Source organism: Macaca nemestrina, chromosome 14 (assembly GCF_043159975.1).
Source record: "Macaca nemestrina isolate mMacNem1 chromosome 14, mMacNem.hap1, whole genome shotgun sequence".
Taxonomy (NCBI): domain Eukaryota; kingdom Metazoa; phylum Chordata; class Mammalia; order Primates; family Cercopithecidae; genus Macaca; species Macaca nemestrina.
This window is the reverse complement of record NC_092138.1, coordinates 56,797,427-56,809,939: the sequence shown is the minus strand read 5'-3', so window position 1 is coordinate 56,809,939 and position 12,513 is coordinate 56,797,427. Positions and strand designations below refer to the sequence as shown.

At 38.7% G+C, this 12,513-nt stretch overlaps 1 protein-coding gene across 2 annotated transcripts in view; it reads right to left on the bottom strand.

Moving 5' to 3' along the window:
• LOC105493864 (TEK receptor tyrosine kinase) overlaps positions 1–2,188 on the bottom strand; it is a 124,003-nt gene extending 121,815 nt beyond the window's left edge. For both annotated transcript variants that reach the window (XM_011761815.3, XM_011761816.3), the window contains exon 1: positions 1,577–2,188. In XM_011761815.3, the coding sequence (XP_011760117.1) occupies positions 1,577–1,628 (52 nt within the window). In that variant the 5' untranslated portion in view covers positions 1,629–2,188. The remainder of the gene's footprint in view (positions 1–1,576) is intronic.
• Positions 2,189–12,513: the final 10,325 nt, after the last annotated feature.

The window sequence follows — 12,513 nt, the reverse complement described above, 5'->3', positions numbered from 1 at the left end:
GGTCCTCTCCCTTTTAAAGGCAGTGCTGTTTTTTTCAAGGATCTAAGGTCTAGACATGGAGCAACTATTTTGGCCACATGACCTTTTTGTTTGATGACAATTCTTCTAAGCCTGTATTGCACAGTGCTATAACATAGTTGCTTTAGGGGCAAAAAAGTGAATGAAAACCGTTGTGTGTGTATTACTTAACCTACAAAGTACCTCAGAGAAACTCTAGACACCTGGGCTTCACATCACTATAATCCCTGGTATAGAATCAGTTTCAGATTTTATGTCACTGGTAAATAATGGCCCTCAGAAAAAAAGAAAATCAAAAATGGAATCATGGTAATTATTTAAAGGTACATATTATTGGAGAAGTCAACATTATTTAAACAATTTCCATATAAATACTGAAGCCACCTAAAATCTTTAATTTTTAGCAACTTGTGTTACACATTCTTACTTTTAAAAATATTATTAAATTCTCAATATGTTGGTTGAGAGCTATAAAACAAATTGTATTCAACTCTGTTATTTAATTGGATTTTTTTTGAATATTTAAAATATTTCAAACATCTAGAAAATATAGCAGATACTTATGTATACTTGAATCAAATTCTATTAATATAGCCTATATCCATGAAGTTTAGTGAATTTTCCCAAATTTATCTCCAATATCAATTCAATTTTCACTATAATTAGAATGTTTTCAAACTGAAGGAAAGAGACTGATGGCAATGATAATGTATTTGGGATCTGTAGTTGGGGTTTGGATACTGCCTTCTGCCTATGTCACAGAGGCTGAGTGAGCCACAGAGACACACCACTATCTGGAGTATCTGAGCAATAAACACACTAAATCCAAACATACTGGCCAACCATTTCCTCCACTCTACAACAGGCTTCTATACTCTCCTGTGTTAACGATCTTGGTAACTGCCTAAATTTTTGCTTCATTGAGCCAGTAAACCCTTTATGAATTACTAGATGGCAAACATTTTTAAAACTAAAACAAAAATTCTAATGGCCCCAATCTCCCTGACCCTAACTACAAGGAAAAAAAAAAAAAAGCCTACAATTTCATTAATTTGCTTAAAATAGGATATAAATATAAAATCTTTTCACAGAAAAGCATTTTTGTTCTCTTTAAAACAGTGACAATCTATACACTGCCTTAATAGGGCCCCTGTATTTCTCAACATGACTTTCATTTTTTACTGAAGATTCTCTTTAAAGTAGGTAAAACTGGTTTGTTCTTTAAAAATTCAGTAAGAAAAACACTCCAGCAGAATGAGGAGCAGGAAAATAATGCATGATAGTAAGGAGATCTCTTCAAATAAGATGATTTAATCGGTCCTCAACGAGTTTATAACACAGGGGCCAATCACCCAGAAGACAAACTCTAAGAAAATCAGTTCATGCCACAGAGACTTTGCATTTCAATCCTTCCACACATATTGACTGGAGACTCACAGAGAAATGGTGCCTTTGCTACAGTGTTAATCAGCACTGATGAGATTTGGGGAGAGCACCCAGAAGTCACTAACTCTGTTTTTAAAAATACTAATTTAAAAAAAATAAAGCCAAACCTTACCAGAAAGGAGCAAGCTGACTCCACAGAGAACTAAGCTGGCTAAAGAGTCCATGCTTCCCCAAATCTCTCCATCCAGTTTCCACAGATGTGCATGAGGTCCCAAGGATCCTTTCAAAAACCCAGCAGTTTGTGACTTTCCATTCGCATCGTCCTACTACGTCTTGTTTACAAGTTAGAGACAAGAAGGAACAGCACAGAAGCAGGCTGTAACAGTCTCATTTCTGTCTGAGCACAGGGAGTTTTAAGTTCCTTTTTCCTGTTTCCTTTGTAGATTAGGATGGGAAAGGCTGTATCTTAAAGGCATTTGGTATCAGCAAGGCTGGGGGCACTCAAGCCCTATCCATCTCGCAATTCATCAAAACACTTATCTGTTGCTGTTGCTTCTGCTGCTGCTGTTGCTGCTGCTGTAGGGGTAGAGGAATTTTTGTTGGAAGTGTGGGTCCCGGTCAGCATTTTCAGAAACAATAGGGGTATCCTCTCATAGGCGGGAAACTGAGAATAACAAGCCCTCCACCTATGTATGGTATGCGATGATGACCAATCCTTCTCAGACTTCTAACAGCTCTCCCGGGGCTACTGGGATCTCTGACAGAAGAAGCTTTTGGGTGTGGGGAGCCGTTTTGGCTTTTGTTTTCTCATTTTAACCCACATGGTTTGAATTGGGAAAAGAAGGTTTCCGTGATGAGAAAATACAACCTGAAAGGCAATTAATTTCAGTGAGCACCGGTGAGGTCAATGCTCAACGTAGCCCCAAGAGACCAGAGTCCAAAATTGTTAGCCTGTTTTCTTTCACACAGATGGCCTGTTGGTTGGCCATTAGCCCAAAGATACCCATGTTGCTGGCTATAGCTTTAATTTTCATTAACAATTCATCTAAAGGTGATCAAATTTCTTGAAGAAGTTGGCATAGAAGGATTTTGGTAATGAGAAGGATTTCATAGTCATTGAGCAATGGTGTTTCAGAAGCAAATTATATATAACATTTAGAAACTAATCTGTGTAAAAACACAAACATACAGGATTAAATTGGGATAAAAATAGTGCTCATAAGAGCAAAGAGAGTACATGGGCCAAAATGAAAAGAGCCATTGAATGTACAATACCTAAAATGAGATCAGAGACCCTACACTTATCCAGATGATAATTTCTCCACAATATGAATTATGACATTAGAGAGTATACACTTTGCTCATCATCAACCTTCATGCCTGAGGAAATCATTATCCTTCTTTTCCTACCAACCACAGGAAAAGGCAGATGCAGCTAGTCTTGACTAATTTCTGTCCCAGGTTTTATCACATCTATGCTGATCTTAAGAACCAATTAATGTTTCCGGTTTGCAGGTGTGAAAAAGCCCAGGTTCTGTCTGCAAACAGACCTGGGTTCAAATACTGGCTTAGCCACATGTGTGGCTGAGACAAGTTACTTAGTCTTTTTGAGGCTCAGTTTCAACAGCTGTAAAATGGCAAAAATACTTCCTTACCAGGTGTTTTGAGACGAATAAATGAAGCTTAAAAATATAAAACCATTTGGTACTACGCCTAGTTCATGGAAGGTTCTCATTAAATGTTAATAAATTTACTTTCTTTCATCTTTCCATTCACTCTCAATTTACATTCCAAGAGCTTCTACTAAAAAGCTATTTTCTATTCCTACGAGATGACTTTAAGTTTGTCATCATGAAAAAAAAAAAAACGAAAAACAGTGGGCCGGGCACGGTGGCTCACTCCTGTAATCCCAGCACTTTGGGAGGCTAAGGCAGGTGGATCACCTGAGGTCAGGAGTTTGAGACCAGCCTGGCCAACATGGCAAAACCCCATCTCTACTAAAAATACAAAAAATTAGCTCTGCGTGTTGGCGCACACCTATATAGCCCCAGCTACTCTGAAGGCTGAGGCAGGAGAATTGTTTGAACCTAGGAGGTGGAGGTTGCAGTGAGTTGAGATTGTGCCGCTGCACTCCAGCCTGGGTGACAGAGTAAGACTCTGTCTTAAAAAAAAAAAAAAAAAAAGAGGCCGGGCGCGGTGGCTCAAGCCTGTAATCCCAGCACTCTGGGAGGCCGAGGCGGGTGGATCACGAGGTCAGGAGATCGAGACCATCCTGGCTAACACGGTGAAACCCCGTCTCTACTAAAAAAAATACAAAAAACTAGCCGGACGAGGTGGCGGGCGCCTGTAGTCCCAGCTATTCGGGAGGCTGAGGCAGGAGAATGGTGTAAACCCGGGAGGCGGAGCTTGCAGTGAGCTGAGATCCGGCCACTGCACTCCAGCCCGGACGACAGAGCGAGACTCCGTCTCAAAAGAAAAAAAAAAAAAAAAAGAAAGAAAGAAAAATGAAGTTCCACCAGGCTAAGTTACTTGCTCTGCTGTGAGTAGTAGAGGTAATATCTGAATCCTGAGCTCTGGACCTCCAATTTTTCCTTTGTTTCATAGTTCAAAAGTAGATCAAGAGTAATGTAGGACATCACAAACACCATCAGGGTATACCTAGACCTTACAGAAGTATGTGAAATGAAACTTTCACAGATAAGAATAGTTTGGGGACACTGAGAAGTGTGGTCAGTTCTTGGTGTGCTTCTGAAATAATAACTAATGGGTGCTCCATTAATTCACTTCAGGAAAATGAAAGGGGCCTCCTTCTGAGTCAAGCTCATTCCATTTAATTTGATTTTTCCAGACATACTTACAGTAAAACCATAAAGAAAACCAAACAAGCAAACAAACAAGGCTCTTGGCTGATTCTTCATTTTCTATTTCCTGCTTTTTGCACTCAATACATGAAAAACACTATAGACAACATTAAAAGTCTTTGAGACTAATTAACAACGATACCAATAGATAACAAAATGGTTTTTCTGAAAGAGGTGGAAAATAACTTATATAATACTACTATATACTGGTATCACATGTCCAGAGGTCAACATCACAAACACGAAGCAAAAGCCTTGTATGCATATCCTTTGGCCCAGAAAACCGATTTTTTTTTTTTTTTTTTTTTTTTTTGAGACGGAGTCTCGCTCTGTCGCCCAGGCTGGAGTGCAGTGGCACGTTCTCGGCTCACTGTAACCTCCACCTCCCCAGTTCAAGCGATTCTCCTGCCTCAGCCTCCTGAGTAGCTGGAATTACAGGCATGCGCCACCACACCCGGCTAATTTTTGTATTTTTTAGTAGAGATGGGGTTTCACCATATTGGTTAGGCTGGTCTTGAACTCCTGACCTCATGATCTGCCCCCACCTTGGCCTCCCAAAGTGCTGGGATTATAGCCGTAAACCACCGCGCCCCACCAGAAAATCCATTTTTATGATATACACCAAGCCAAAATCATATATGTACCCCCAAATATGTGTATAAGGACATTATAGAAGCATAGTCGATAATAATCAAAGCCTAGAAACAATCAAAATAGTCAACAAAAGTGGAGTATTTATTAAAAATCATGGTATATAATGAAGTTCCAGACAAGTGTTTAAATACTGTGGTGAAATCAGATTGACACAAAAAGATGTAAAAATATTTATGGTATACTGTTGACTGGGAAAAAAAATAATTTAAACAGAATGAAATTTATATGCACTCAAATACACACCACAGATATACGACAAATATATATCAAAGTGTTAAAAGTGACTATTTCTGAGTTGTTGGAAAACATAATTTTTATTTTTTTTTATACTTTTCTATAATTTTAACATTTTTAGAAATAATGAACATATATGTAAAAATGAAGAAGACTGAGGGGATGTCCTTGAGACAGTTGATGCAGGGCAACAGGATGTATACTTTAAAACATCCACTGGCAAATAAGAAACAGAATCCAGGCTACCATATGACCCAGCAATCCCACTGCTGGGTATATACACCAAAGAAAGGAAATAAGTACATCAAAAATATATTTACACTCCCATATTTGCTGCTCCACTGTTTATAATAGCTAAGATATGGAAGCAACCTAAGTGTCCATCAATAGATGAATGGATAAAGAAAATGTGGAACATCTACACAGCAGAGTACTATTCAGCCATAAAAAAGAATGACATCCTGTCGTTTGCAACAACATGGATAGAACTGGAGGTCATTATGTTAAGTGAAATAAGCCAGACACAGAAAGACAAACATCACATGTTCTCACTTATTTGCAGGATCTAAAAATCAAAACAACTGAACTCAGGGAGATAGAGAGTAGAAGGATGGTTACCAGAGACTGAGAAGTGTTGTGGGAGGGTAGGGGAGGTGGTGAGGATGGTTAATGGGGACAAAAAAAAGCTAGTTAGAAATAATGAATAACCCCTACTATTTGATAACACAACGGGGTGACTATAGGCAATAATGACTTCATTGTACATTTTAAAATAATGTAATTGGATTGTTCATAACACAAAGGATAAATGCTCGAAGGGATGGATACCCCATTCTCCATGATGTGCTTTCACATTGCATGTCTGTATCAAAACATCTCATGTACCCCATAAATATATATATATCTACTATATACCTAGAAACATTTTAAATTCATAAATTAGTAATATAGGATAATTTTAAAAAGAAACAGAATCCAGATACACAAAGTGTGGCCTCCAGGAAGTGACCGAGAAGATGGGGTGCCAGCCACCTACAGTACAGCCTGGACATTCTGTCTTTTGCTGGTCTGTGGGCACTGAGCCACCAGAGCCATCCCATCTGACTTCTTAAGGACATTAATGAACTTTTTTGTGAACCCGCTGTACATAACAGTGGCTAGCAGAAAAGGAAGGGTCAGGCCAGGTGCAGTGGCTCACGCCTGTAATCCCAACACTTTGGGAGGTCGAGATGGGTGGCTCACGAGGTCAGGAGTTCGAGACCAGCCTGACCAACAAGGCAAAACCCCATCTCTACTAAAAATACAAAACTTAGTCAGGCGTGGTGGTATGTGCCTGTAGTCCCACTCAGGAGGCTCAGGAAGGAGAATTGCTTGAACCTGGCAGGCGGAGGTTTCAGCGAGCTGAGATCACACCATTGTACTCCAGCCTGGGGGACAGAGTGAGACTCTGTCTCAAAAAAAAAAAAGGAAGGGTCACCAACAATTAAGTTTTGGCCTTCAGCCAGGACACCACAGTTAAAGTGACAACACCCACTCTGGCCTGGCTGTGGAAAATACCTGACCCTCTCCAAACCCCATTTACTCTAAACCCTCTCAGCTATTGCAGCATTTTTCTTTTACTTTTTCTTTTTTTAACATTGAAATGCCAAGGAATGTATTATTCACTGTAGGAAGAGACACAGAAATAGAAGATGTTGTCTCAGCTTTTGAAGCTCATAATTACAAAATCCCAGTGTGGTGGCACTGCATCAAAACAGGAAAAGTTAAATCACAAAATCAGGCATTGTGCTGTTGAATACCAAAGGGTGGTACAAGCAATAAAGTTCTAGTAGTTGTTTGCTTTCGTATCCTTTAGGCTAGAGAGCACCAATTCTCACACTTCTTTTTTTTTCTTTTCCTGGTATTTCCTAGACACAGGTGGCATCTTTCCAGATAGACTGTAAGCCCTTAGGGCAGGAGCTTTGTACTTCATTTCGAATGATCCTATGCCTTCTCTCAATGGTCTAAAAGAAGGAGTAACCTGGGTGTCTTTGCAACCATTGTGAGATCATGTGGCCACAGATAACACAGACTAGGTATAGATAGAATAGATAGAACACAGATAGAATAGGTATTCCCCTGCCTTGAAAAAAAAAAAAAGCTTCAAAAATGATAAAATAATATGAAAAGAAAAAGTAAACTCCTATTCCTCCTTCAAATACAATTCAGGCCGGGCGCTGTGGTTCATGCCTGTAATCCCAGGACTTTGGGAGGCCGAGGTGGGCAGATCACTTGAGGTCAGGAGTTTGAAACCAGCCTGGCCAACATGGTGAAACCCCCTTCTCTACAAAAATACAAAAATTAGCTGGGTGTGGTGGTGCACGCCTATAATCCCAGCTGTTCAGGAGGCTGAGACTGGAGAATCGCTTGAACCCGGGAGGTGGAGGTTGCAGTGAGCCGTGATCGCCCCCCTGCACTCCAGCTTGAGGACAGAGTGAGACTCTGTCTCAAAAAAAAAAAAAAAAAAAAATTCAAATATCACCTAATTTATGAAACCTTCCTCTAGGTAGCTACCGATAGATACCTAACAAACCACCTCATAATGTAGCAGCTTAATATGACAATCATTTATGTAGCTCATGATTCTGTGGGTGAGAAGTTTGGGCTGCCCTGGACAGTTCCTCTGATCTCAGAGGACCTCCCTCATGTGTTCACAGTCAATTGTCAGCCATTAAGGTAGTGCAGCTTCAGGTATGGGCTGACTGCCTGTGTAGCAACCAGGCTGGCAGAGCTTTAACTCTCTCACCTTCCAGCAAGCTAGCCTGACTTCTTAACATGGCAGGCTCAGAAATCCAATAGAGTGGAAATAGACAAGTTCTCTTGAGGCCTAGACTTAGGATTAGCATATCATTACTACTGTACATTCTGTTGGCCAAATCAATTCATATCACTAAGACTGCATCCAGGGGCAGAAACATAAACTCCACCTTTTGATTTGAAGAATTATAAAGTCATAATGCAAACTGTGAAAATAAAATAAAATCAAGAATTTTGGTCATTTTCTTCAAAAAGGTTTGTTGGGATATAATTTATATATAGTAAAATTCACCACCTTTTCAGAAAATTGTGGTGAAAACATACATACCATAAAATTTACTATCTTAACTGGTTTTAATTGTACAGGTCAGTAGTGTTAACTATACTTACATTCTTGTACAACAGACCTCTAGAACGTTTTTGTCTCGAAAAACTGAAATGCTACATCCATTGAACAACTCCCCATTTCCCCTCCCTCAACCCCTTCAACCACCATTCTACTTAGCTCATACAAATGGAATCCTGCAGTATTTGTCTTTTTGTGACTAGCTTGTTTCACTTTGCATGATGTCCTCAAGGTTCATCTTAGTTGTAGCATGTGACAAGATTTCTTTGTTTTTTAAGGCTGAATAATGGTCCATCATATGTATATACCACATTTCCTGCATCCATTCATCAGTCCATGGACAGTCAGGTTGCTTCTACCTCTTGGTTGTTATGAGTAATGCTGCAAAGAACATGAGTATGCACATATGTCTTCAAGATCCTGCTTTTAATTCTTTTGGATATCTACCCAGAACTGGGATTATGAGATTATATGGCAATTATATTTTTAATTTTTAAAGGAATCACCATACTGCTTTCCATAGCAGCTGCTCCATTCTGTGTCCCCACCAATAGTGCACCAGGGATCCAATTTCTCCATATCCTCTTCAACACTGGCTGTTTTCGGGGTTTGTTGTTGTTGCTGTTGATGATGATGATGATGATGTTGTTTTTGGATAGTGGGAATCCTAATAGGTAGGAGGTGGAAATTCACTCCCTATAAGTACACAATTCCATAACTTTTGACAAATGCATACCTTGGTATAATAAGTGCTCCAATCACCCCAATATCTGTCACCCCAAAAGTTTTCTTAAATCCCATTGTAGTAAATCTCCTCGCCCAACGAACAGCCACAGGAAATCACTAATCTGCTTTCTATCCCTATAGTTCTGATTTTTTTCAGAATGTCATATAAAGGAATCATACAGAATATAGCTTTTTAAATCTGGTTTCTTTCATTTGGCATAATTCATTTGATAAATTCATGTATTTGCATGTATGAGTAGCTTGTTCCTTTTTTGTTCCTGAAAAGTATGCCATTTTATGGACATACCACAGTTTGCTGATCTATTCACCAGTTTATTTATCTATTCACTATTTGGAATATTTTCAGTTTTGAGTGATTATGAATAAAGTCCCTTTAACTTTATTCATCTTTATAATTTAATGTTCAGAAATGCGCATACATATTTTTGTGTGAGCATGTTTTTCATTTCTCTTGGGTAAATACCTGGGGCTGAAATTAAGGAACTCCTAAACTTTTCTGTTGTGGTTGTGCCATTTTTTAATTCCCATCATGAACATATAAAAGTTCTGTAAGTCATCATAGTGTTTGCAGGAAAAAAACCTGACAAAAGAAAAACAGTTTTAGTTATCCTTCATCCTTGCTAGCTCTTGTTGTGGTCACTTTTTGTGTGTTTGTTTTTTAGTCATCCTAATAGGTGTGCAGAGAAATAAATCAGTGTGATTTTTAAATTTACATTCCCCTAATGACTAACAACATTGAGTATTTTCTCATGTTCTTTTTGTCATCCATTTATCTTCTTTGCCTATTGTTCAATTCAGTTGTTTCTTATTGTTGAGTCTTAAGAGTCTTTTATGTACTTTTGTCAAAATATGTGATTTGCAACCATTTTCTCTCAATCTGTGGCTTGTCCATTTTTTTAACTCTGTCTTTTGCAGAGCAAACATTTTTAATTCGAAAGAAGTATAATTTATCCATTTGTTTTTTTAATAAATAGTGCTTCTATGTTATATGTAAGGAATCTTTGCCTAACACAAGGTCATAAAGATTATTTCTTATGCTTTGTTCTAAAGGTTTCATAATGTTAATACTTAGATAACATCCTTTTTGAGTTAATTTTTTGTGTAAGGTGTCAGGTATAAGTTGAGGTTTATTTTCATGCATGTGGATGCCCAATCATTTCAGCACCATTTTTTGAAAAGACTATCCTTTCTCTATTGAATTTTCTTTTCACCTTTGTCAAAAATTACTTGGCCACAAAAGTGAGTACATTTCTAGACTCTCTGTTGTGTTCCATTTATCTATGTGTCTTTTTTTTTTTTTTCTAAGAGACAAGGTCTTACTGTCACCCAGGCTGGAGTACAGTGGTGTTATCGAGGCTCACTGCAGAGTGATCCTCCCACCTCAGCCTCCCAAGTAACTGGGCTGCAGGCATGCACCACTATGCCCAGCTAATTTTTTAAAGACAGGATCTCTTTATATTGTCCACACTGGTCTCAAACTCCTGGCCTCAAGGTGATTCTGCTGCCTCGGCCTCCCAAAGTGCTTGGATTAAAGGCATGAGGCGCTGCACCAGGCCTATGTGTCTATTCTTTTGTGAATACTATACTGTCTTGGGTATTATAACGTTTTTGTGTTTTTGTTTTTTTTTTTTTTGAGATGGAGTCTTGCTTTGTCACCTAGGCTAGAGTACAGTGGTGTGCTCTTGGCTCACTGCAACCTCCAGCTCCCAAGCTTAAGTGATTCTCCTGCCTCAGCCTCCCAAGTAGCTGGGATTACAGGTGTGTGCCACCATGCCTGGCTAATTTTTCTATTTTTAGGAGACAAAGGGTTTCACCATGTTGGCCAGGCTGGTTTCAAACTCCTGACCTCAAATGATCCACCCACGTCGGCCTCCCAAAGTGCTGGGATTACAGGCGTGAGCCACCGTGACCAGCCAGTTACTATAACTTTTATAGTAGGTATTGAAATCAGGTAATAAGAAGTCCTTTAACTTTGTTCAATTTCAAACTGTTTTTGGTTGTTATCGTTCTCTTGCATTCTTTTGCTTGCTTTGGACTTACTTTGCTCTTTATTTTCTAATTTTTTAAGATAGAAACTTACATCACTAATTTGAGACCTTTATTTTCTGTAAAATATATTTATGTAATGATACACATTTTCCTCTAGGCACTGCTTTAGTTTCACCCTACAAATTTTGATATGTTGAGCTTTCGTTTTTGTTTAATTCAAAATTTAATCTAGTTTCCCTTTAACCCATGAATTATTTAGAAATGTGTGTTACTTAGTTTCCAAAATCTGGGTGGATTTTTCAGATACCTTTCGGTAAATAATTTCTTTCTTTTTTTTTTTTTTTTTGAGACGGAGTCTGGCTCTGTCACCAAGGCTGGAGTGCAGTGGTACAACCTTGGCTCACTGCAACCTCCACCTCCCAGGTTCAAGCAATGCTCTGACTCAGCCTCCCAAGTAGCTGGGATTACAGGTGTGCAACACCATGCCTGGCAAATTTTTTGTATTTTTAGTAGAGACAGTGTTTCACCATCTTGGCCAGGCTAGTCTTGAACTCCTGACCTCGTGATCCACCCGCCTCGGCCTCCCAAAGTGCTGGGATTACAGGCGTGAGCCACTGTGCCTGGCCAATAATTTCTAGTCTAATCTTTTTTGTGATCAGAAAACATACTTTGTATGACTTCAGTTCTTTTAAATTTGTTAAAGTTTCTTTTATGGCCCAGAATGTGGTCTATCTTAGTATGTGTTCCATATGCACTTGAAAATAATGTGTACTCTCCTGTTGTTGATGGACCGTTTTAAAATTTTCAATCAGGGCTGATGAGGCAGCTTGTACCTGTAACCCCAGCAGTTTGAGAGGTCAAGGCAGGAGGACTGCTTAAAGCCAAGAGTTCAAGACCAATCTTGGCAACAAAGCAAGACCTTATCTCTACAGTTTTTAAAAATTAGCCTGTCATGGTGGCACACACCTGTAGTCCCAGCTACTTGGGAGGCTGAGGCAGGAGGATTCCTTGAGCCCGAGTTTGAAGTTATAGTGAGCTATGTTCACACCACTGCATCCCAGCCTGGGAACAGGTTGAGATCCTATCTCTAAAAAAGTAAAAAGTTTCAGTTAGGTACAGTTGGTTCAGAGTGGTTTTGTTTTTTATTTATTTGTTTCTCTATTTTTATTTTACTTTAAGTTCTAGGATAAATGTGCAGAACTGCAGGTTTGTTACATAGGTATACATGTCAAGTCTTCTACATATCTCTACTGACTGCCTTTCTACTCTTTTTTTTTTAATCAGTTCTGAAAGCAGAGTATTAAAGGTTCTGCCTATAATTATGAATTTATAGTTATTCTTTCAATTCTATCAATCTTCATGTATTTTGAAGGTCATTTGTTAGGTTTATTCATATCTAGGATTTCACATTTGTTATGTACCTTGGTCAATTAAACTATTTATCTTTATTTAATATCCATATTTATCTCTGGTAATATTCCT